This window comes from Ambystoma mexicanum, chromosome 2q (genome assembly GCF_040938575.1).
Source record: "Ambystoma mexicanum isolate Mex_15411 chromosome 2q, UKY_AmexF1_1, whole genome shotgun sequence".
Lineage (NCBI taxonomy): Eukaryota > Metazoa > Chordata > Amphibia > Caudata > Ambystomatidae > Ambystoma > Ambystoma mexicanum.
The window spans coordinates 1,082,758,327-1,082,783,035 of NC_090924.1; the positions used below are offsets into that span (position 1 = coordinate 1,082,758,327).

General features: G+C 47.0%; 1 protein-coding gene across 3 annotated transcripts in view; it reads left to right on the forward strand.

Annotated features, from left to right (window-relative positions):
- AKAP9 (A-kinase anchoring protein 9) overlaps positions 1–24,709 on the forward strand; it is a 2,953,299-nt gene that overhangs the window by 888,738 nt on the left and 2,039,852 nt on the right. For all 3 annotated transcript variants that reach the window (XM_069648423.1, XM_069648424.1, XM_069648425.1), the window contains 2 exons: positions 5,175–5,315; positions 5,806–5,924. In XM_069648423.1, coding sequence (XP_069504524.1) covers positions 5,175–5,315; positions 5,806–5,924 — 260 coding nt within the window. The remainder of the gene's footprint in view (positions 1–5,174; positions 5,316–5,805; positions 5,925–24,709) is intronic.

Sequence of the window (24,709 nt, forward strand, 5' to 3'; positions counted from 1 at the left end):
CTATGGTCGAGTAGGCATGTATATGAGAGTGGTTCTTATGATTATTCGATGTTCTGAGACGTTTGAATGGATTCAGTAGTTGTGGATAGTTTAACAGTCTTTCGTCTGACATAGAAGTGCAAGTGATTACATTGGATAATGTTCTCAGATCATGGTGAGAGATCTTCAATCTGTTCAAACCTAAATTTAGAGTTAGTTCCGGAAAATGTGACTTTTCTTTCAGTGGGTTGTACATTTGCCACGTGATTGTCATTAGGGTGTGATCACTGTTGTCAGATTTCACATTTCTGACTTGTAGAAGCTTTGATTCGATATGTTTGGGTATGAAGATGTAATCGATGATGGCACCAGAGGAGCCTCGAGTCCACGTGTGCAATGGTTTGTTGGTAAGTTTGTCCAGAAAGTGCACTCTATCGAGACCCCTGGTTGACGTTTCTTTTAGCCATTGTTGTGCTCGTGTGGCAAGTGTTGTGGTTCTAACACCAACCCTGCATGATCATACAGGTGCAGGTTCAAATCCCTGCATAATATTATGTGAATGTTTGGATGTTTTAAGATGATTTCATCAATACTGGTGAATATTTTATCGATGTATGCATCATCAGCGATGGCCATCGGGTTCCAGTAGTTATTAACTATTCCAAATATTTCGTGGTTGGTGTTTGACTTTGCCTTCGATGTGCTGATTATAGTAATTTGGATCCAATCATTTACTTTAATTGATTCCATGATTGTGAGATTGCTGGTCACTTTGATGAGGGTCATTAGACCTGCAGATGGCTGCCCTTTTTTTGCAGGATTCATCATAATTTTGTATCCGTCGCAGATTGGCTGCGTTGTAATCCATGATTCTTGAATGCAGATGTCATATTCAGATAGATCATGAGTCTGGTCGCGAAAGAGATGGCTGTGTCCTCGCGTATTCCAGGAACACGATGAAATTTCAGAATCAAGTATTTGCAATGATGGTTATTGAGTGGTCTCCACACTTTCTGAATATGCTGTTTGCGACCATTCCATTATGCTCCGTATATGGTGGTCATTATGATCAGAATGTTTTTGAAAGGATTTGTGGAGCTCCTGGTGATTATTTTCTGTATGCCAACCATTTTAAGCGATTTTTCATCTCTTGTTCTGCTGTAGTAGATGTCCATCCGATAGTCTTGTTTTGACAGGTGGCCTTTTCTTTCTAGAATTTTTTCCATTTAGGCTTATTTTTGTGGTTCAACATTGTGTACTTCGAAACCAAGCAGATTTAGATTGTTTTTTTGCTTCGTAAAAAACTGTTTTATGTTGGAAGATATAAGAAGTAAGTGAATTTAATCCAAATGACTTTCATCCGTGAAGTCCACTGTCAGAATCTCGTGTTTAGTGATGTTTTGTAAATTAGGGATGGCTCTGAAGAGGCGCAGAACATTTGTTCTATTGAGAATCGGTTCATCTGCATTAGTTTCTGTTCTTTTAATAAATACTGCTTGCGAAGTTGTAGTTTTCCACATGTTAACAAAAATTGGCTCTGTTATTGCGGCAGTTGGCAATTTGTTAGACTGAGGTGATAACTGGGTCTGAGGAGCGACGGGACCATTCGGGATAGGGTATGGTCCATCAGGGTCTAGCGTAGTATTTGATGTCTTCACACGATAGACTCATTTGTGAATCTCGTCGAGAATCAGATTGCTCGTATTAATCCACAATCATGAGTGAAGTGTCACTTGGCTGTATTTGTGCTTCTTCTGAGATGTCGAGTTCCTCATCAAGATGTTGCGTTAAATTTAATAGGATGTCTAGTTGCGCATCCTCAGTTGGTTCTTCAGTCTTATTTCTTTGAGGCGTCGAGGTTCTATTTTCTGACAAATTTGCGGATTGGGATGTAGAGATGTTTGGCCCTACTGGGTTTTTCATAGGCAGCTTCTGTGATGCTGGTTTAGGCATCGTCAAGGTTCGGAGAAAGGCTCTGGACCCGGTTTGCCTTTTTTTTTGGTGCTTTGTTTTGTCCTTTAGATTTGGTGCAGAGGGCATAAAGATGGCATAGTTGCTTGCCAATGGGGTCAGTTTGTTTTCGTTGTTTTGGATTTGGAGATTAGAGATCGCTGGGCAAACAATAGGGTTTAAGTCTGCAGTCGATTGGAGGTTATTAATGAGGTTTCCGGAGGTTATCCCTTTACTTGCTGAGTCTCGATCAATGGCGGGTTGTTTGGTCGATTCATGGAGGTCATCATGGTTATTAGAGCTGTGGTAAGCTGCGTGTTGTCCGTTGGATCATATCTGGCAATGTCAGAAAGACATGATTGCCACATTTTGCTTGTTTCAGCCTCGTATTCCACAACGGTCCTGAATTTTAAGTACGAAGGATTCGATACAGATCTGTTTGGCATGAATAAGGGCAAGTAGTGTCACTTGATCTTTGCTCACATCCATGCATGCCTCTTGTATTTTTAAGAATGGAATCATTGTTTGAGATGTTACTGCTATAAGCATATTCTGAAGGTCTTGCATGGTGGTTGGAATAAATGGCATATGCTCTATTGGATGCGGAAGACTGGTGTTCGTGGACATCTGTGGTTTTGCCTAGTTTAAATCAGAGGGAGAATTTGCTTGTATCTGTGGTGATATTTGTCTGACGATTCACTCTTGGCACTTCTGTGTTCGATGTACGTAGTTTAGAGAGGCCGTCTAGGTGGCATGGTTGTAGCATGGGGATCGAGTTATCGTGACGTGAACACTTCTTTTTGCTTTTCTTGATTTGTGGGAAGCGCTTCAATCTCGATCATGTCCAAGGACAATACAGCAATCTTTGGATTTCGTTGGGCGTAAGGTGAGTTTGCTATGTCTTGTGATAAACGCTTGCTTTCATAAAGTGATTGCCATCGTCTTTTTGCCAAGGCAGCTGTTTTGCTGTGAGATCAAGGGAGTGAATTGTGCATTTGCTTCTAAATTCCAGTTTGCAAGAGAGGAGTTGCTGGTTTGAGCTGTCGAAGCGTCGACATTAGTTGATATTCCAGAGTTCTACAGAGGGATTGAGTATGGGTCTCAAGCTGCAAAGACTCAATCGTCTTATTGTGTAGTTGTTTAGCGCCTTCATTTTGTTTCTCCATACTTTCTTTTTTTTGGAGAGGGGTAGAATTTGAGTGCAGACTTGGGGTGTCATGTTGGAAGGATATGTCTGATGCTAGACAGCTGACTGATAATGGCACTATGTTCAATTCAAGAAATGAATTTTGATGCATCTTTTCGCAGATTGACTCCGTATTGCTCGTTATGGATGTCGTGCTCTCTCTTTCTCGCAATGTTGAAGCAGGTGATGGTCTATGTGTAAGGTCGTCACTCTTAGAATCATTCTTTGGTGATTGTATTGGTTTGTCTTGTTCTTTATCTAAATCCACTTGGATATTGGTTTTTTCGTGGGTAGCAGAAAGTTGGGGCAGTGGTGTGGTAAGAGAAGGAGTTGTTTGTAGGTCTTCTTTCATGAAGGTTGTAATGTCTTTATCCTCTTTTTTTTGTTGGGAATCAGGGCTTTCCCACGTGATTTTTTTGAGGAATTATGGTAGGTGGCGCCTTGGCTCGTTACCTTGTATGTGGACCATTTTTGGAGTCGTTATGTGTGGTTTGTGCAAGATCTCCTTTCATCGTATCCAATGCGGGAAACATAGGTTTTCAGAAGAAAGCAGTGTCACCGCAGAATCGTGAAGTCTTTATGTATGTGAGATTTTAGTGATTTCAAAAGGTTCTGTCATAAAAAGTAATTTGAGAGAGGTCCGTGTGTGGCGCGACTTAGACTACCAGATATTCTGTGCTACTGAGTAAAAGGCTGATGCTGCAGTCCTCAGAGCCGGAGATATTATACAGTGCAGAAGGGGCCTCTCCTTTTTCACCCAGTCTATTCCGCTGATGATAGTCTAAAGGTATGAGGCATGGACATGGGGTGTTTACAGTAAATGAGAGCGTCTTGTCGGTTGATGCAGGTAGGTGGCAACCAGGCTTCGGGTCAAAGGGTGGAATCAAGTCGCACCCCGCAGTCCCCGAGTATAGATTTAGCTTGAGCTGGGAGAGGGTGTTATTTTTTTATTTTAAAGTTAGTTCAATATAGCATGTCCTTGCGGAGTAGAAGGGGCGGTGTGTTGGATTAAATGGTTTATGCTGTATCCCATACCGAAATGTCAAGGGGGCAAGATATAGAGTCTAGTGCAAACAATTATTAAGTTGTTTTGCTTTCAGAGTGTTGATACAGTGCGCGAGTATGTGTCAGTCAGTGAAATTGCAGTTCATTACCTGACGACGTATGGCAGAGATAAAACAGTGGCCATGGTGTCGCAGCAAAGCGGGACAGCAGCACAGCAAACAGCCAAACAGTGGTTGTAGAGCGCGCCCTTGACTTAGGCAGGCTTATTTTTGCCTCCCAACTCCAGTGAGGGAGCAGAATCCGTTCAGAAAAGTGTACTGAAGATATAGGTTAAATTGATAACCACAAGTCCACAAGACCACAAGACCCACCACATGACCGAATATCTAGAACGCCCCTAACAAACGAACTGAATGGCCGGTACACGTGGAAGCAGCTTTATTTTCTCCTCCTGCCTGCACCCCTGCAATAATAAACACGTTTTGGTTAATCCAGTTACTTTTGGCTTCCTAGACATGATACGTGCAGCCGTGGATCACTATTTCATACAATCACTAATCCGCCTCAATAAAGTTTCCAACGTTACAAATGGTAGGTAACAATTACTGCCGCGTTAGAACCACGAACTTCAAACAAAAAGAAGAGTATACAACTTCCAAGCCAAACATCTAGGAATATTTCCCTTAAATAGCAACCCGAGACGACCAATAGCAGCTAAGCCAAACACGCATAATGTTACTTCCAGCAAATCACATCACAGGAAACGTAGAAAGGGGGGGGTACGGATCACTGAGGTGGTGTTTATTCATGCACATATCCATTCGACAATGGTCAAAGCAATAGTCTAAACCTTCACCTAAGAGTGAAATCCTTAAAAGCTGTTATTTCATTACAAGCACCTGCGATGTCGTTTCGTCAGTTAATGTACTTATTTCAAATATTTCACAATCGCAGAATAACGGCCACCTGCGATTTTGTTTGTACTTTTTTACTACAAATCTTTTTTTTATTCTAACGAGAATTATTGTAATGTTATACATGTTATTTTTTTCAGCGTATGTCTGTGGTTAGCGACAACCTGGAGACGGAGAGAGAGAAAATGCTACTCCACGAGTTGCACGTTCTGCAGCAAGCGTCTCGAGCAGCTAGCGAGACGCCGCGCCCCGAGCTGCGAGAGACCAGTACACAAGCGCAGGTAACAATGCCTGGCGTCTTGTGTTTGGGAGTGGGGTCTAAACCATGTGCGCTTGTATCTTTATCTTGCGGCCATTCTGACAGCTTTTGTGATGCGCCATTGGCTAACGCGCTGATGGGTGTGGTTTTCCCTGCCAGCATTAACCTTCAAGTAAACTCAAGTTGCCATGGTGCCATCCAAGAGTGTCCACATACTGTTTTCAGCGCCTTTCAAACTCTTTCCTTGCACAGTAGGATCTTGTATGTATTACCATGTGCAACACATTAGACACAACATGCATTCTCTCGGAATTCCCTAGACTTACACCGCACCAAAATCGCCTTGATCTGCTGCTGCACAGTCTGTAACCTGAGCCGAGCGTTCTTGGGTTTATAGTGAAACACCACCCAACACTACGAGTGAACGGCACCTGCATTGCATGCGTTGGACACGCAGATACCGCACAATGACAGGATTTCTGTCGCTTTTTTCTTATTTGCCATTGAAAAAGCTGGCACAGGACGAAGATGCCAATGGACGTGATGCAGACGAGCAAGAACCCGGTGACGAACAAGGAACCGAGAAAGAAAAGAGCGACGACGCTCCTGCAGGTGATCCTTCCAAAGAACGGTATGTAAAGAAATGTGTTTGGCACGTGTGTCATGCGTTTACTATTCTAAGCTGTCCACAATGCATCCTGCTGTTAGCAAGCAAGTTACATCTTCATAGTGTTATTAAAGTTAGAATCAAATGTATGCTGACGTAATCTCAATGTAAAACGATCACAACGGGGAAGTACGAGGTTGCATTGTCCACCTCTCATGAAGCATGCATGCACTGGGACGTCAAACGTATCCATATTCAGCAGGGTGCCTGTTACGACCAATCACATAGAATCGCTTGGGAGGGCCTGCCTTTAGTGTGTCTGCTTACGATATAAATAAGAAATACGACCTTGGACCACCCTGCAAATGACATGGTGCGAACCGTTCTAAATCCACAAGGGGTTGCGACTATTAAATCCGACTTTTCAATTCACAGGTCACTCGTATTCTGTGCACCTTTCAATACAAACATACACTTTAATACATGCGAATGCACCGTCGTTGTTATTTTATGAACACTGTCAGTATATCGCTAGTAACTTACTTTTTCTGGAATGCAACATTTCCACAAAACACATGTAACAATCTGAATGAATTAGTTCTTAAATACCATCTTTAATCTGCGTAAATCATCTTGGCGACAATATATGGCAAAAGGATGACATTTTGTATATCATCTTGATATCAGTAATTTCTCCAGCATGGGGTGTGGCATGGATTCACATGCTCATGAATATTCCCCATCGTCAGGCTGGGAATCCTCTTTAAAGAAAAAATCAGTTTGTTTCATTTCTGAACTGTCTTTCTCCTAATAACCAATCACTGAGCTCTGGGTCATACGGCCCCCGCCAATTACTGTCCTCTACCTAAGCCCCTCCTCTGGCAGCCTTCTTCAGATTTTTACCACACGTTCAAGTTTTGGAAGGCCTTGTGCTTAGCTCTCAAGCTTTTACTCAATTTTTACGCTTTTTGAAAGAGTTTTACTCTATTTTTCCGTCAATCGAACCTTGTGCTCCAGCAATCAACCTTTCCAATTAACGGGGACCCGTTGTCAGATTCTTCAGCGCCCCTTAAGTGCGAATTTCATCGAGTTTCTTCGTGGTGGCTTCCAGAAGATTCTCCAGGCCTACGCTGCGTGGACCATGTTGGAGGAGAAGGATTCAGCCCCTCTGTTCAGACTTTGCTCCATATGCGGCTCGCGGAATGTCTTCTCGGACGACAAGCATTCCCAGTGCCTTTACTGCCTGTACCCAACGCACGTGGAGGAAGATTGTGCATTTTGCCAGGAGGTGCCGCCACGCACGTGGAAGGATCGGCACAGGCGGCTGAAGGAGTGGCTGCAGGCAAAGGCCCCTGCTCTGGGTGTGTCCCAGCAGCATGCCTCTCCCGGTTCCAAGAAAGCAGAGCATGCTTCTAAGACCTTTGAGGGCGCCCCTCCCGCGGGGGTCCAACAGAAGCCTAAGCACCGTAAGTCCACTGCCACCGTGAGCGCTGTTACGACGGGCTCTTCGACGGCCAAGGTGAGTTCAGCGTCTCAACGGTCTCCGTCACCAGTCAACGCTCCGGATCTTCGTCCAAGAGGAAATCGGACCATCCAGGCAAGCTCAAAGAGAAACCCAAGGCCGATTTGCCAGAGAAGGCCAAGGGGGGGGGGTCGTGTCTCTGACCCTCCCCTGAAGGAGAAGGCCTCTGGGACGACTAAGGCGGCCCTGGCCGTGAAGGCCCAGGTCCATTCGACAAAGGCCCAACCTTCCATCGAAGTGGTGGTGGCGTCACTCGCGAAGGCTGCAACGGTGGATCCGCAAGACATGTCCCCGAAGGTACGGATAGCACTCCTGGCCAGGAGGGAGTCCTCTTTCCAGCCCATAGAGAAGACCCCAGAGAAGAAGATGCCGGTCATCTGCCCAAGACCGTCCCCTCTGGCCACAGAGAAAGGGGGGGTGGCTGTGGAGGCCCTCCAGGGCACGGATATCTCCTCTGATGTCGGTAGCAGCCCCTACAACGAGGGTGACGATGACGAGGATACCGTCGAGGAGGATGACGGAGATCGGCAGGGTGAGGACGGCACTCTCACTACACCCCAGGGGCCGATTCTACCTCTGCTGCAGTTACCACCTCCCCCTCAACAACCGCCTAAAGACCTCTCTGTGGACATTCTATCAGCTCTGCATACTTTGGTCTCCGAGATTCGGACGAGGATGCCCGTTGTGCAGGGTAGAATAGTAATTTCCAAAGGTCCTAGATACTCTCGAAGGATTTTTTAGAAGTGCAGATGTGTATCGGACAGGGCTGGTGGCAGCTTACCTTTTCATGTAATTTTAACCCTTTCCTGCCAGATAAACCGCTTTAACCGTGTTTGGCACGAATAGGTGGCCTGGCTCCAAAATGGCCATGCCACAAGGTTTTGTCCTGTCCTTTGGCCATCTTGCCCCTTCACCTTCATCGATCCGACCCGGGTCAGTCCTTATTTGGGCATGCATTCTCCCGCTAAAGGCCAAGCTTTCACGGGCTTCTGCATCCCTTGTGTGTGCCTCCAGGATGTGGGCTGCAGCGTCTGGTTCCAATACACATCCTGACTGCCAGAGAGTCTGAGGTGCTATAAATGCCTGGGAGCACTGTGGTCCGTGATTGCTCCATGTATGGTATGCCTGTTTGAGAGCAGATCTCCCATTGGGTCCTCTTTGTTTTGCACAAAGGAGATTTTGGATAAGAGAAGGCTCCAACCGCCCATACCATGTCGATCTCTGGAGTTCTCACTGAACGAAGGATAGAATCCAAGTATCCTGAAACTAAGAAGCCAAGTCGAGGAACCGCTGGTGACCTGCTGGAAGGTTTGGCACCCTGAGCCCGCTGTCGTCCCACTGGACACCTCTGCATCTGGTCATCCTAGAAGGTCTGCGAAAATGTTTCGACTCATTGGAATAGTGGGACCAACTATTCTCGGCATCTTCATCAAACCCTGCAAGTAAGCCTTCTCGTGAGTTCATGGGCCAACCAGTGGGCTGACCACAGCTTACCAGGAACTTTGCCCTTATACCGCCGCCATTCCGAGGAGACACTCTAAACTTGATACGTTGCTAGCTCTGTGTTAACGGCACTCTCTCACCGAATTTCATACACTTGGCCTTCCCAGATCTGGAGTAAAGTGAGGCGCCCGAACCCAAGCATATGCGGTTACCTTGTTGCCCAGCCATGTTGACGTACTTTGCAGGTGTTCTGCTTTTGTGCCCCTTTTGCCGTTGAAGCCTGCTGCAGTGAAACTGGCCTGATCTATCCACCAGTAGCGGAGAAATCGCCACTGTCCCATTTGGGAATCAACGCTGTATCTTCGTCGCTGAAAGCTGCAGAACCGCCAAATTGCTGCCCTTGAACCTCCAACGGAAGTGGACTCCACTGCCGAAGTCTGGTTCGAAGTGTGCCGGGGGTCGGTGAGTAATTGCAACCCTAACTGGTGTCCCCTAGCGCCTCCATCCATTTTTACACATGAGTGGCCCCTGAGGGCCCCTCTCCTTTCCACTGCTAGTGAGAACTAGCGAACTATTCCCGAACTCTGGAACCTGTTCTTCTGCCCTGTTGGGGAGACCCTCCACGAAGAATAGTGGGAACTTATTCTGCATCACCTCACCCACCTTCCTGAGCTGCTACAGACCCTTGAAGAGACGCTGTTTTGCCCATCTGCATTACCGCGTGCACTAGCATTGCAAGTACATTTGAGCAATACGCTACACTCTTCTAAGGGATTGGACTGCCTCTCAGTTAGGATTGTGTTTGATGCAGAAGGGACTAAAGACTATTTGCACTGCCTGCTTCCTTCCCCTTTTAGGTCTTGGACCCATTTAGTGCATTAACCCTTTAGACCCCATTGATCTTGTATATATGTATTTAGATAGGATTGTATTGATCTTAAAGTATTACTGTGATTGTTATTGTGTGGTGAACTTTCAAAGGCCTTGAAATAAATGTATTTGTATTTTTTAATATATATACCCCTGACTGGGAGTGATTTGTAAGTGTCCTTTACTCTGTGTGTTCATTGAGGTCTTTCAGTCACCCTCACCCCTCCTGAGACCTAGTTTTGACCGCCGCCAATGCTACCTCGATTGGTCTGGCTTGTCCAGAAGGTTTCCCTGTTCCAAGAAACTAGGCTGGCCTTCTGAACCTCTGCCCACCAGGTCAGAGTTCAGAAATCCGTTTTAACAGGCGACTACCATGAAGGCCGCCAACGTCCTCGCCATTGTGGTACGCTACGACCCATAGATGTGGTTCAAGATTGCTTCCATCCTGGACTTTCTCCCTGATGACAAAATGTCGGAAGCACTAGAAATTCTTGAGGAAGGCGAGGTATCTTCGGACCACGCCATCATGGTGGCCACGGAAATCGCCAACATGGGATTCCGCCAAATGGGCAGCAGCGTTTCCATTCGTCGTCGTGGCTGGCTCAAGGCTACTAACTTTTGGCAGGACGTTCAGTCGAGGGATTTGGACGTGCCCTTCGGGGGCAATCTGTTTGGAAAGGCGGTAGATGAGTCTCTACAGGCCAGCAAGGCGGACGGCGAGACGGCGCTTGCTTTGGGCACTCTTCAATGGCGGCGGCCGTCCTTTCGGTCCGCTGGCAGGAAGTCCCAAGGATCCTCCAAAAGTTTTGGCGGGGGCTCCTCTTTTTATCGCCAGCTGTCCCGCTCCTTAACCCAGGAAACAAACAGGGACTGATCCAAGACCTTCGATGAGCGTTGCCGTCATTGCCAAGGACCCGCAGGCGGCCCGTCTACCTCCAAACAAGAATGAACCAGCTTTGATGTCGGGCCCCCACCCGTGCACCTCAGTGGGAGGCCGGCTAGCAAACTTCGTCAGCGTGTGGAAGACCATCTTCACTGACCATTGGGTGCTGGATCGCTCTCGCCCACGGTCACACTCTAGAGTTTCAACGGAAGTGTCCTTGGATACCACCTGTGGCCCGGCAGGAAAATCACATACCCCAACTGCTGTTGAAGTTTCGGGCCATGCTCAAGAAAGGTGCGATAGAGCTAGTTCCAAAGCGGCTCTGGGACTCCGGAGTTTACTCAGGATACTTTTTAGTAAGAAAGAATACTGGTGGCTGCAGGCCCATTCTCGATCTAAGACGCTCAACAAGTACATCAAGTCTCAACGGTTCTGCATGGTCATGCTTCAACACGTGTTGGGACACCTAGAAAGGGGAGACTTTCTGTCAAGTTTCTGCGCTTCGTCGTCCAGGGGAGGCGCTACCAATTCAAGGCCCCTCCCTTCAGACTGAAGTCGGCGCCAAGGGTCTTTACCAAGTGCCTAGCACCGGTGGTGGCTCATCTGCGCCTGCAAGGGATCCACGTCTACCCTTACTTGGATGACTGGCTCATCAGAGCCAGCTCCCAGAGCCTCGCCGTCAACCACACGGCGAAGACCATCAGCCGACTGACGGATCTGGGGTTCTCAGTGAATGTCATGATTCCTGCCCCTCATGTCCCCAGCCCTCCAAGATGTCAGGCTGGAGCCAGGCCACGATCACCTACATGACCCTCAAGGGCCTCTCCATCCCTCCAAAGACCCACTTGGAGTCAGACTTGGCGCTTGTAGCACAAGACTTACTCACTCTCATAGGATAACATTGGGGATTGGACTTGTAGTGCATAGATGGGGACAAGATGGATGCCCCCACATATTTTGGTTCCCAGAACTGCATGTGCAGTCTAATCTTTTGGGTGTGGTTCAGCCCAGAGACACCTGGGATACCCAGAGACTATTTAGGCCACACCCGGGCTGAGAAACATGCTTTGCGTTTTCTGGACCTGCACCGGGACACTCACCGTGTTCGGATCGGTCTCCAGTAGGCCTGCATCTTTCTTCTGCGCTCAGCTCCTACAAGAACACCGTTAGGAACAGCCTTACCTTGCGGCGCTTCTGTCCATCATTCATCGCTCCTTCTGTTCTGCGGGCATCTTCGGTGGTGTCATTCCCATCCCGGCACGCCACTTCCTAAGGAAAAGGGAAAGGAACAGAAAAAGGCATTAGTAAGCATTCTGCAAATCTTCGCTTATTTTTAAATACTGTACGAGCTTCAAACGCTTACCTGAATCCCAGCCGCTCTGGGGGAACTCTGTCTCCGGAATTTCTCATCCATCTGCAAGAGGGAAAAGACACTCCAGGTTAGCGTGGAAACATCTAGAGGCGCCGCATACCGCGCTTACCCACCACATTTGTTCTTCATAACCGGCATCCACGCTGAAAACGTTGCGGCACCTAAAAGACACAGAAAAAGAACTCAGTTCAATGGAAATACGAAGGGGGTGCATTGCGCATCGCACTCTCACTCACCTTCAGCGCTACTCATCTCGGATGCCGGACATCATCTAAGGAAGGAAAGGAACGAAGTTGGAGAACTGTTCAAAAGACTCATTATACTTACCTGTCGGACTCTTGCCAGTGAAGTAACTAGGCAGCAACGAGCCCGCAGCAATCAACGCACCTCTGCGCTGAAAGCAGGACGGAGAGCACACTATCCAAGAAAACAAGGTGAACTGTGGATCAAAGGGAAGGGTTGGACCCCGGGGAAGAAGGGGTTCAAGCACACAGAGACAATGGGGAGTTAAACTCTACCAATCCTGTTTTTCAGGCCCAGTCTCCAGTCAAATAGCCTCCAGGGAAGGGTTTGAGGTCGTAAGAGGTCAGAACAGGCTGAGTGACATCCCCATGGATACCAGGTGAGCGTTACAGTGAACTATGCAAAGTCCTGCTTGACACCATCGCAGGACGCAGTATTTCTGGGATCCCGGCTCAACACAGTGTCATGTCTGGCTTCACCGTCGGTGGAGAGAGTGGCAGCCACCCTGCTGGGCAAGGTGCAACGGCTGCTTGCTTTGAAGATCGCCACAGTGAGAACCATCAAGTCTCTGTTCGACATGATGTCGTCATGCATTTACCTAATCCGCCTCTGCAGGCTACGGATGCGCCCACTGCTCGATGCCCGTTGGATTCAAGTGTCTGGAAGCTTCCAGGGGGGCAAATGGTCCCCGGAGCTCTCCAAAGAGGTGCAGGATCTATGGCATTGGACCGTCGCCCAAGGGATGTTCCTCATCCCCTTTCATCTGGCAGGAGTAAAGAACACTGCCGCCGACTCCCTGAGCAGGGAGCTTCGTGCTTGCCACGAGTGGGAGCTTTGGCAGGACCTAGTGGAGAATCTGTTCCTCATATGGGGCAATCCCTAGATAGACTTGCTTGCTACGGGGACGAACACCAAATTCTGGAGGTTTCCCCAGCAGGGGAGCATGGGGGACGCATTCTCATTCCCTTGGGAAGGCTACTTTCTGTACGCATTCCCTCTGTTGCCATTGCCACTTCAAGTCATCAGTCAACTCAAACAGTGCCGGATGATACTCGTTGCACTGGCGTGGCCGTGGCAGATCTGGTTCCCGGACCTTCTCAGCATGTCAGCGTCCCCACCAGTCAAGCTGCCCATGGTCGTGGATCTTCTCGCCAGGGAAGGAGGCGCCATTCTTCACCACGACCCAGGGTCTCTTAACCTGGAGGCCTGGCTCCTGCAGCGCTAGAATTCGGTGGCTGCAATCTCCCGGCAGACTGCAAGGAAGTTCTCGCAAAGGCTAGAGCATCACCTACTTGGAAATGCTACAGGCTCAAGTGGAAGAGATTTACTATTTGGTGCCGTTCCCAGAGGATTGATCCTCTAAATATGAAGGCTCCTCAAGTGCTTCCATATTTGCTATCGTTGGCCAAAGCGGGGCTGGCCCACGCATCTATCAAGGTTCATTTGGCGGCTCTCCCGCTACACCAGATCTCTAAGACGACCATCCTTATGGTCACATCGATTGGTCAAGGAGTTCGTCAAAGGACTATTTTGCTCGTTCCCGCCGGTGAAGGCTCCGGCCCCGGCGTGGGAGCTCAATGTGGTGCTTACTAGGCTCATGGGACCTCAGTTCGAGCCTAGGCATTCAACACCATTGAAATTCTTGTCGTGGAAAGGAGCTTTTCTTGTGGCCATCACCTCTGCATGACGAGTGTGAGAGATCCAGGCCCTCTCCTGTAAACCACCTTACTTGTCTTTCCACGGGATGAGGGTAGTGCTGAGGACGCACCCCTCCTTCATGCCCAAGGTGCCGTCAGACTTTCATCTAAACAAGCCCTTGGTGTTACCTGTGTTTCCCCCCCCCCCCCGACGCCTTTGTCGCCGGCTTAGAGGACTTTGCACTCGCTGGATGTGGCTAGAGCGCTGAAGTTCTACGTGGCCCGCACAAAGAGCTTCCGGGAAAGACGTTGCAACTTTTTGTCAACTCTGGCCCTGTCAATCATGCGAAGGCCCTCTGCAAGGATTCCATTTCCAGGTGGCTCTGCGGCTGCATCACCCATTGTCATCGGTTGGCAAACCGACATTTGCCTGGCCGTCCGAGAGCCCATTCGACTAGAGCGATCGCTGCAACTACGGCGTTCCTGTCTGGTGTGCCCCTGCTGGACATCTGCAGGGCTGCTACGTGGAGGTCGACGCACACCTTCACGAAGTTCTACTCCGTCGACAGGGATTCCAGGGAGGAGTCCAGTGTCGGCCAAGTAGTGCTGCGCAACCGGTTCGCTTGAAGGTGAGCCTGGTGAGGAGGTAAGAGATGCTTAATGTTGAGCCTTGCCACCTCCCGTGGCTCTGCATGTTTGTACTGCTATGTTTTCTTTATTCATGAGCATGTGAATCGATGCCAGACCCCATGCTGGAGAAGGAACAAGTTATTACCTGTAACTGTTGTTCTCCAGCATGGGTCTGGCATGGATTCACATGCAAACTGTCCCGCCTAACCCTCTGCGGCTCTTTCCTTGGTCCTACTGCCACTTTACGTGCTACCAAATCTGAAGATGGCTGCCAGAGGGGCTTAGGTAGAGGGCAGTCATTGGCTGGGGGCAGTATGACCCAGAGCTCAGTGATTGGCTATTGGGAGAAAGACAGTTCAGAAATTAATCTGATTTTTTCTTTACCGAGGATTCCCAGCCTGACGAAGGGGAATATTCATAATCATGTGAATCCATGCCAGACCCATGCTGGAGAACAACAGGAAATAAAGGCGCTACGACGCAATGTATATTTAACAACTGCTGAATACTCCGGATACGTGGAATGCGCTCTGAAGCGGGATTCACAAGCTAACGAACCACATGCTCACTTTCATCAGCAGGAACAGCTAACTGATACAGTGCGCATGTACAGTCTGGATTAACAGAGGAAGCCACTGTTCAATCATAACCGAGAATCCCCCACAGCCACGCACCCCTGTAGCATAGGGTTGACTGCTCCTGTGTACCTCTGCAATTTGACAGATTTTGGACCGGCAGTGAACAACACGTGCCATATGAAAAACTTGCCCTAACTCTGTAAACCCCGACTAATACCTGTGAGGTACTAGACAATGCCAAAAGGGCAGGGCCCTAAGAAAGGAAAGGGGGCCATAGAAAAATTTACCACGCAGGTGAAGAAACCCCCCCCCACTGAGAATATGGCTACCGGACAGATGCCTCTAGTGGAATCAACTGCAATAGTAATGACCTTGGATCTGCAGGCGGTATTTGCGGCAATGCAGTGGGCTTCTCTAGACTAGATGGAATCATGATGAATGTGGGGACCATTAAAAACCAGCTGGAGAAGGCTATGGTCTGCATAACGGAGGCCAAAACCCGTATCAGCACCACAAAGGATGCGTTGGAGTCCCGCCGGAACACAGTGATAGACATGGCAAAAGATCTTTGGGACTGTTAAACTGAAATGTGAAGACTTGGAAGCCAGATCACGGCGTAACAACATACGTATTATTGCGGTTCCGGAGGAGGCCCTGAAGGGCCCCATGGAGATCGGTGTGGAAACACTCCTGAGCGATCTGTTGGGGGATCCTGGCTGGTCACCAGTGTTTGTTGTGGAGCGAGCGCACAGGTCAATGGCATCACGTCCCAAACCTGTGGCCTACCCCAGGCCCATTATCGCTCACATAATGAACTACTGAGACCGGGATCTGGTGTTAAGGGCAGCCCGAGAGAAGCAAGAACTGCGGTGGGAAGCCAACACTATCCGTATATTCCCGGACTACACACCTGCAGTACAGCAGGAAAGACGCTCCTTTAGCGGCGTCAAGAAATGACTCAGAGAAAGGCAAGTGCCCTATGCAATGCTTTACCCCGCAAGGCTGAGGCTGCAACACAATAAAACATACTTTTTCACGTTACCGGAGGAGGCAACACGTTTCATTGAGTCATGCATACCGCTCCCTGCGCAGTGACCGAGGGCAGACGTCGTTCAGAGACATGAAAACTTCGAGGGGCGAGATGTCAGAAAAGTTGTAGAACTGTTTCCTTTTTGCACACGTTTCTGTTAACTGTTAATAATTGTTGTGGAAGGTTGATATCAGTGTTGAGAGAATTGTGGTGTTCTATGAAATTCAAAATGTGTTATAGGAATATGCAGCTTGAGACAGCCGGAAAATACGTTACTTGGCCCGCGACGCATGATGGGAGATAACGCAAGGGTGAGGAAGGGGACATAGTTGAGGTCCGGGGAACTATGAGGGCGGGAGTGGGAGTGGGAGGGGGAGGAGCAGGGGGGGGATTTAAACACAAAAACCACAGGCAATGACATGCGAAATAGCAGAGAGCACACACTCAACGAGGCACGTTACACACAACACAAAATGCCCAAGTGACTATGGCTAAAGGGGACAAGGATATCATTACCTTATTGAGCTGGAATGTTCAAGGCTTGGGCCCACCGATAAAAAGAAGGAAAATCGTGACTTATATTAATAGACTAGGCCCCAAGATTGTACTCCTACAGGAAACCCATCTAGTGAACCATCAGGCAGTAAAGTCGGCACCTGATTGGGGTCCGCAGAGGTACCACACATCATATTCTAGCCGATTCAGGGGTGTAATGACGTTGTTACATAGGTCTGTCCCATTCACACACCTTAAAACGGAGAGTGATGAAGGCGGTCGATATGTCCCTGTACAGGGTCGCCTAAAGGAGGAAGAAATGTTGCTTGTGAATGTATATTGCCCAAACATTGAAGACCCTGCCTTTTACAACGCACTGTTTGGGAAACTATCTAGGTACCCCCCATCACATACGATATGTGGTGGAGAGATTAACACCATCCTCGACACACAGTTGGATCGCAAATCAGAGCAACCCAGGGCTATGACGAGCACAGCCCGCATGATACTGGCCCACATGTCTGAACTCAATCTTAAAGATCCATGGCATACATTACACGGCTCGGAACCGGCATATACAAACTACTCTTCAGTGCACAACATGCATTCTAGGATAGATATATGGTTATTGTCCCACAAACTCATCAACTGGGTCACCAGTGTCCGGATACACCCAAGGATGTACTCGGACAACTCCCCAATACAGATATCGATACGGGTCCCAGACCTAAAAATCCACCGCCCTCCGTGGAGGTTCAAGGCAGCAGCCCTGACGGACCACGTTTACAAATCCACTTTAACCCAACATATAGAGAAGTATTTCCCCGATAATGAAGGTTTGGTGTCAAGCCAGGCCATTCTCTGGCAAGCATTCAAAGTATGCATAAAGGGTACTTCAATGTCTACGGAGTTTGGGGTTCTGAAGGATATCCGCAATGAACTCCAGCGGCGCGAAAGGGACATTGCAAGCTTGCAGGAGCGGTATGTGCAAGACCCGTCCTCCCAATTGGGGCTGGAAATAAAGACACATCTAGAGGAATTTAGAAAGTCTGCCGACCGGAGATCCGATATTTTGATAGACCAGCAAACGCCAGGCGATACGGTGAGCAGGAACACCCCGGCAAACTTCTGGCACGAATGGTGAGAGGCAAACGTGGGAACACGGCCATACTGTGTAAAACGCGCACGGATGGAGTGGTGACAACCGATCAGGCTGAGATGGAAGACACTTTTTATAGACACTTATACTCCCCCCCAGACCGTGGCCACTGAACAAGAGATAGATCGATATCTTGGTGGTATACCGACGATTCTCCTGTCGACAACCGCCAGAGAGGCACTCGAGACCCCGATCACAGTGGCAGAGATAGTGGAAGCCATAAAAAGTTTGCCCAACGGCAAAGCTCTGGGCTCGGACGGCCTGAGGACAGAGTTCTACAAATAATTTTCTGGCCTCCTCGCCCCCAAACTGCATGCAGTCTGGTCGGAGGCCCTGAGATTAGGGGAACTTCCGAGCACTACAAGAGAAGTCATAATCACCGTATTACTTAAATAAGAGAAACCCCCGGAGGAGTGTGGCTCTTACAGGCCCCTCTCGTTGGTAAACACTGATGCTAAGATCTTCGCCAAGATACTTGCGTCCCGGTTGACCCCACTCCTGCCATACATGGTACATGAGGACAGGCAGGCTTTGTGATAGGCAGATCCACAGCGATGAATATACAGCACTGCTATAATATATTGGCGACAGTACCGAAGGAACTACAGGGTGTGGCAATCGTGTTCGATATGCAAAAAGCCTTTGATACGGTTTACTGGCCGTTTTTGTTTAGGGTCCTCCAGAATTATGGATTCGGAGAGAACTTCATAAGGTGGATCAGGATACTTTACACACGCCCTTACACGAGAATATGTATTAACGGATCACTCTAGGAGGTGCTGGAACTCCTAGGAGGTACACGTCAGGGTTGCCCCTTGTCCCCCCTTCTCTTTGCACTTGTAATAGAGCCATTAACGGATCTGCTATGGGCCAAATATGGGAGACTTGGTTTGATGCTAGAGGGAAGGAAGGAGATCATCACACTTTATGCTGATGATATACTGTTATACGCCAGAAACCCAAAAAGCAATCTTGGTAAAATACTGATGATGGTCACAACCTTTGGGGAATACTCGGGCCTGAAATTAAATACGGTTAAGTCAGAGATTTTGACTGAAGCGACGACCCAGCCAAAGAACCTCCATGGGCTCCAATGGAGCCCCATACTTATTAAATAACTGGGGGTGTGTGTAGCACGAACGGCACAGCTTTCCCTCACATTGAATTATGGGGCCATGGTGAATGCCCTTTGCCTTAAAATGGTGCGCTGGAAGTCCCTCCCGTTGTCAGCGATGGGCAAGATCGCCCTGATAAAAATGATAATTCTGCCCAAACTATTTTACCTGTTTACCACAGTCCCGGTGTGGCCAGGCAGGACACTCTTTTCGAAAATACGGCTGCGTGCATCTCGCTGGTATGGGATGGACAGGCAAGAGTAAGCTGGCGGACACTAATTGATCAGTATCCACAGGGAGGTCTAGCTGTCCCTGAATTCGAACTCTACTATCTGGCAGCACAGGCGCAATGCGCATCACAATGGGCGACTGAGTATCTAGACCCAAATGTATCACGCACGACATTCCGCCTCTGAAAGCGGTAACACACCTGCAGGAAGTGGCCGTGGCACGCCCCAGGCGGTACAATGCCACAGACCCAGCACAGGTGACATGTACAGCGTGGGCCAAAATAGCTGAAACACAAGGCATGGAAACATTATATCATCCAAACATGCCGATCTGGCATGCCCCCCATATACCACCTACGATGGAAATCAAAGTAGTAAAGCACTGGGGCACGAGGGGTATCAATCAGATGGGAGACCTGTTCCCCGACAAAAAATACATCACATGGGAAGCCATCAAAAAGATAATAGGGGATACCCCACGGCAGAGGTTAGTCTATATCCGAATGAGGTCGGCCTTGGCCAAACTCTGGGAGGCTTTCCCGTCAGAACCGACAATGCACCCAGGACTGGGATTCATGTTTACAGCAAGTAAGGGCAGGGTCACCGCCTCTACACTATATAAACTCATACTAGCAACAAGAACCCCCGTGGTCCACGGCGCTAAAGAGAAATCTGAGGCTGATCTTGGGCACCACATCGCTGATATCCAATGTGTCCAGATATGCAATCTCACAAAACAGATCCTGCAACATGCGCTATAAATTAATACACTACAAAATCATACAAAGGATACATTATACACCAGCCAAACTGAAACAAATATTTCCAATGGCAGATGGGTTGTGTCCGTGATGTGGGAGTGAGGGGTCCGATACCTTCCATATGTTTTGGTCATATGCGCACTACAGGGATACTGGGCAGAGATATGCAGGGTGATGAATGCGATGGCAGACCAACCTATTGAATGGACCCCAATGCTCTGCCTCTTGGGAGCCATAGGGAAGATGAACCCGTTGTGGCGCAAACTACTCAACATAGGACTGTTACTCGCCAAAAGGGCCATAGTGTTAACATGGAAAAGCAAGGCCCCACCCACCAGAGCTGACTGGGATAAAGATATGATTTGGGTTAACGGTAATTAAGAATTAATGAAAAATGTATATTAGCCTAATGCATCCCGCAATGCGACCTAGGAACATTTGGGGCAGGTATACACAATACCTGGCTGAAAGAGAGGATCAAGACGAGGATACAACAATGTAATTTATATTGTGTGGTTGATTTGTGCGATGTGTATACGACATGTAAAGAGAACAATTAAGCTGTAACTACATGTGCATGATGCCTGTGGAAGTTTAAATAAAAATAAAAAAGGGGGATCTGGCTAGTAGGCAGCCAGCCACACATTCCATCCCCAACCAGGAACTTGTTCACACTAAATATATTAATTCAGTGAAAAAACTTTGTTAAATGGACGTTGTGGTTTCAAGTAAAACCGAAAAACCCTTGAAATTTGCCAGTTATGGTAAACTAAGCAACCATAACTCGAGCCACCACTGTGCACTGCTAAGACTAATACCAGGACATGAAAGATGACGACATTGATGACATCACACATTAAATCACATTAAAAGTTGCTAGAAGGGGTTGTGTGTACAATGAAGGTAGCAACATCTCACAGATAATTGGGGGACCTCTCATAAACTACTTAATGCATTAAAAAATGCACTAATTTAAACAAACTTATAATGGAGTGTTCTTGTTAATAAAAAATAACCTAACAATACATACGAAATGAAATGAGTGTAGCATGCACCACAGAAGTACACTATTTGTAATCTGATAATATTAGTTAATAAAATAATAAATGCAAGGCTATCACAATTTGGTCTAATGTTAAACTTAAAATGAATAGCTAACAATACAAAATGTACTACACACTTGTGTTAGTTCAAACAAACAATACATATAAAGAGACACACTGCATTGGAATATGAGACACATACAGTAAAACTCCAGTAAGAAGGAACAAAGAGCATTACAAGAAAATGACAGTAACATTATAGTTTATTATCATGTGTAAATGAATAGTGTGTTTGAGGCGTGCTTATTCCCACATGTATGTGCACCATGAGCTCTGGGCAAACTCTAAAGAAAGTACCTTAACATAAAACTAGGTAGACGTCTAGATATAAAGCACCTTTTCCATTTTAAAATTCTTACTGCTAGTGTAAAAAAACAACTTGCCTACGCCTGTCAGCAAAGAAAAACAAGGGGCTCAGATATTTGATGTCATCAGTGATGTCATCAATGACATTTGTGAGCAGAAACAGTTGATCTTTGTTGTTGATGCATAAAGGATGACACGAGTGTACAGTTTTCCATGTTTGTGACTTTTTTTAATTATAATATAGGTCTCCATTGTGAAAAATCAAATTAGTATTTTCAGTTTCATATTCTTGTACAATTTTTGGTTATGATAAATGTTTCTGTTATGAAAGAAAGCTTTTAACCTCAACACTGGTTTCACCAAGATTCCTTTTTGTCTCTGGTATTTTGGCTTTATTTATTGGCGCTTCAGCTTAATCCTTAATTTATGCATTTTTTACTAAAGTTGGTGTGACTTCCAATTTTCTGAAAGTTAGGTAAGAGGGAAGAGGATCGTTCCTTCTCTTCCAGCTGCGCAGCAGCTGCGATCCTCTCCCATTTTACCTAACTTTCAGAAAATTTTGAAAAGTTTCCAGAACTTAGGAAGTCCGGCTCAGAGTCTAAAAGGGGCAGGGACACTGTTCCAAAGAAAAGCACAAGCTAAACAGAGCACTATACCTCCCCTCTCTGTTTGGAGACTTGTTACAAAAGCAGACAATTGAGAGTTAACGAAGCACAAGGCTCTAGCAGGGGAGTATTTAAGGACAGAAAGTTGGAAATCGTGTGGACCCATGCCCCTGAAAGCCTTGTGAATGATGCAGAGGGTCTTCAATTTCATCCTTGCGGCCACCAGAAGACAATGTAGAAATGTTAGGTCTGCCGAAATACGATCCCTAGCCTTTAGGCCAAGCATAACTCTTTCAGCCCTATTCTGGATTAGCTATAGGGGCTGTACGAAACAAAGGCGGAGGTTGGCAAAGAGGTTGTTGCTGTAGTGCAGCGTACGCAAGACCAGGATCTCGAAACATTCAGTTTATGAGGGAATGTAAGGAAACAATGATTTCCTGTAAAGAGGTGAAGCTCATAATGGCCCTTCTTCAAAAGGTCCAACGTCTGAGGAGTCTAGAAAAGAGAGGAATTAAAAAAGAACCCCAAAGTCTTTGGCCTCACAAGATGGCGAGGATAGAGAGCCCAAGAACAGCAGCCAGAAAGTAGGAAGGAAACAGGGCACAGGTGTCCCAATAAGAAAAAATCTCCATCTTACTGGCATTCACAGAAAGATAGTTGGCCGCACTCCATTCGTGGATGGCGGTCAGAATATCTGGGATCAGAGAGGCATGTAAGAAAGTAGTAGAGGGAAGTTTCAAGCAAAGCTGTGTATCGTCACCATAACACTGGACATTAGGAGTGAAGGAGCAGATGAGGTGACGCAGAGGGGTGAGATACATATTAAAGAGCCACAGCAATAGGATAGGATCCTGGGAGACGCTGCAGGTAGAAAGTGAGGTGGTGGAGGTCAAACGGCCCAGTTTCAGCTGGAAAAGGCTGTCAGTCAGGAGAGAGATCCGCCAGTCCAGTGCCCGGTCTGTGATGCCAAAGAGATCATCGAGGCGTTCAATAAACATAGAACGGTTCACTGCGTCAAAGACGGAAGAGAGAGATCAAGGAGCACTATCCTCAATTATACTACAATCAAAAATACCATATGCACTTCAATTATAGAATTACACCATATTACAAATACTGTATACTCCCCTTGTACTAACTATAATGACTATACACATATTACTATAGTGTATGTGGCCAGTGGCCAGATTCTTGGGTGCACGGACTGCGGCCATGCCCCAAGAATCTGGCCTCTGACCACAACCGCCACAATAGAATTAAACTATATAACAAGTATGTACAATACACATTCAAATAACGCTCATCCAGACTCCCCCACAATAACATCCACAGATACAAAACTTCACAGCACACATACCATCACCTACACAGCTTTTTTTTACCTATAAAAAGAGCTCTATATTTTTTCCACTCTCCCACCCTTTCCAAGTCCTTTTTCGTCCACAAAATAACCCCAAATATATGTTCCAGACTTCTTTCCTCATAGCGCTGTCTGCAGACAAAGGCCGTGAGCTGCCCATCGAATATGGGCAAAAATTATAACGGACCTCACGTTTTCAAACATCCAATCAGCATGCGCCTCTCTGCAAGTTTGGTGACCATTCGTCGAATGGCGCCAGTTATCAGCTGCCAAAAAGTACTCTTAGTTATACAAAGGAGGATAAAGAAGAACATGAAGAATAGGTAGAGGAAATGCTTACCTCCAGCACCCAGAGAGATTCATGCGTGTGGCAGTTCTTTAAGACCGTAGGGGGGGGTTCCAAAGGCTCTAGCTGCCCGTGTTGAATGCATTGAGTGTGGGATCATACTCAGTCGCAGACAACACACTACTCCTTTGGGACCACCTCCATGCACCGCTAACACCAGATGCAATCACCCAGGTGCTCTAAGAAAAGTTGCTCCTTTCTCAGGGAAAAAGCAAGTTAACGTCCTCTACCCCCTCTTCCTCAACTGCTCCTGCCAACACACAACATATTCATGTAAGGCAGAGGATCCCGCCAGCTGCATTGCAGGCCATACAGGAGGCTGTCGAACCTTACCTTTCAAGGGTCATAGTTCTCTGCATGTACTGCGACACACTGCTCTACAAGGCAGAGTAGTTTTAAGGATTTGGTGAAGGAGCTTGAGAAACACTGGCCACCACCTTACATGTAATGCCCGCCCAACATCTTTCCCTGTCCACCTGCCCCTCCATATCTATGGTTAATGCCCCTTCCCCCACCTCACCTCCTCGCCTGTCCTATAAAAACACAAAATCCCCCCAAAATATAGCAGCCAGAAACAAAAAAAATTCCTTTAGGAATTTAAAAAAGTTCACAGTTAAAGTTAAAAAAGAACAACAAAAAAATACACAGGACTTTTTGCAGCCTGTATGGTCGGCAGACAGTATGATAATCAGCGGACACCCAGAAAATTCCAAGAGTGGGGTGGGGGAATAAAATAATTTAAATAATTTTTTGTTCCTAAATGGTAACATTTTTTGTATTCTTTGGGCGGTTTTATTTACTGTACTAACAAATGTTCAACTGAAATTATTTCTTTTTTCCAACTTTCACAAATACTGCTACACATTTTCTTTGTTTATTTACTACAACTATTTAAAAATACTTCACAACATATTTCACGAGTCCTTCAGTGCATTTTGGATATTGAAAATAAAAATCTGATTTCCGACATGAGTCAAATTGACTCCAACTCCTCAAATGACCCATCACCCAACTTGATTTTTTTCTTTGTGAAAAGATGGCATTCCTAAAGCATATAAAAAAGCACATACACCTCCATTTACAATCTGTCTACCTTCTTACATCTGAGGACAAAACAAATG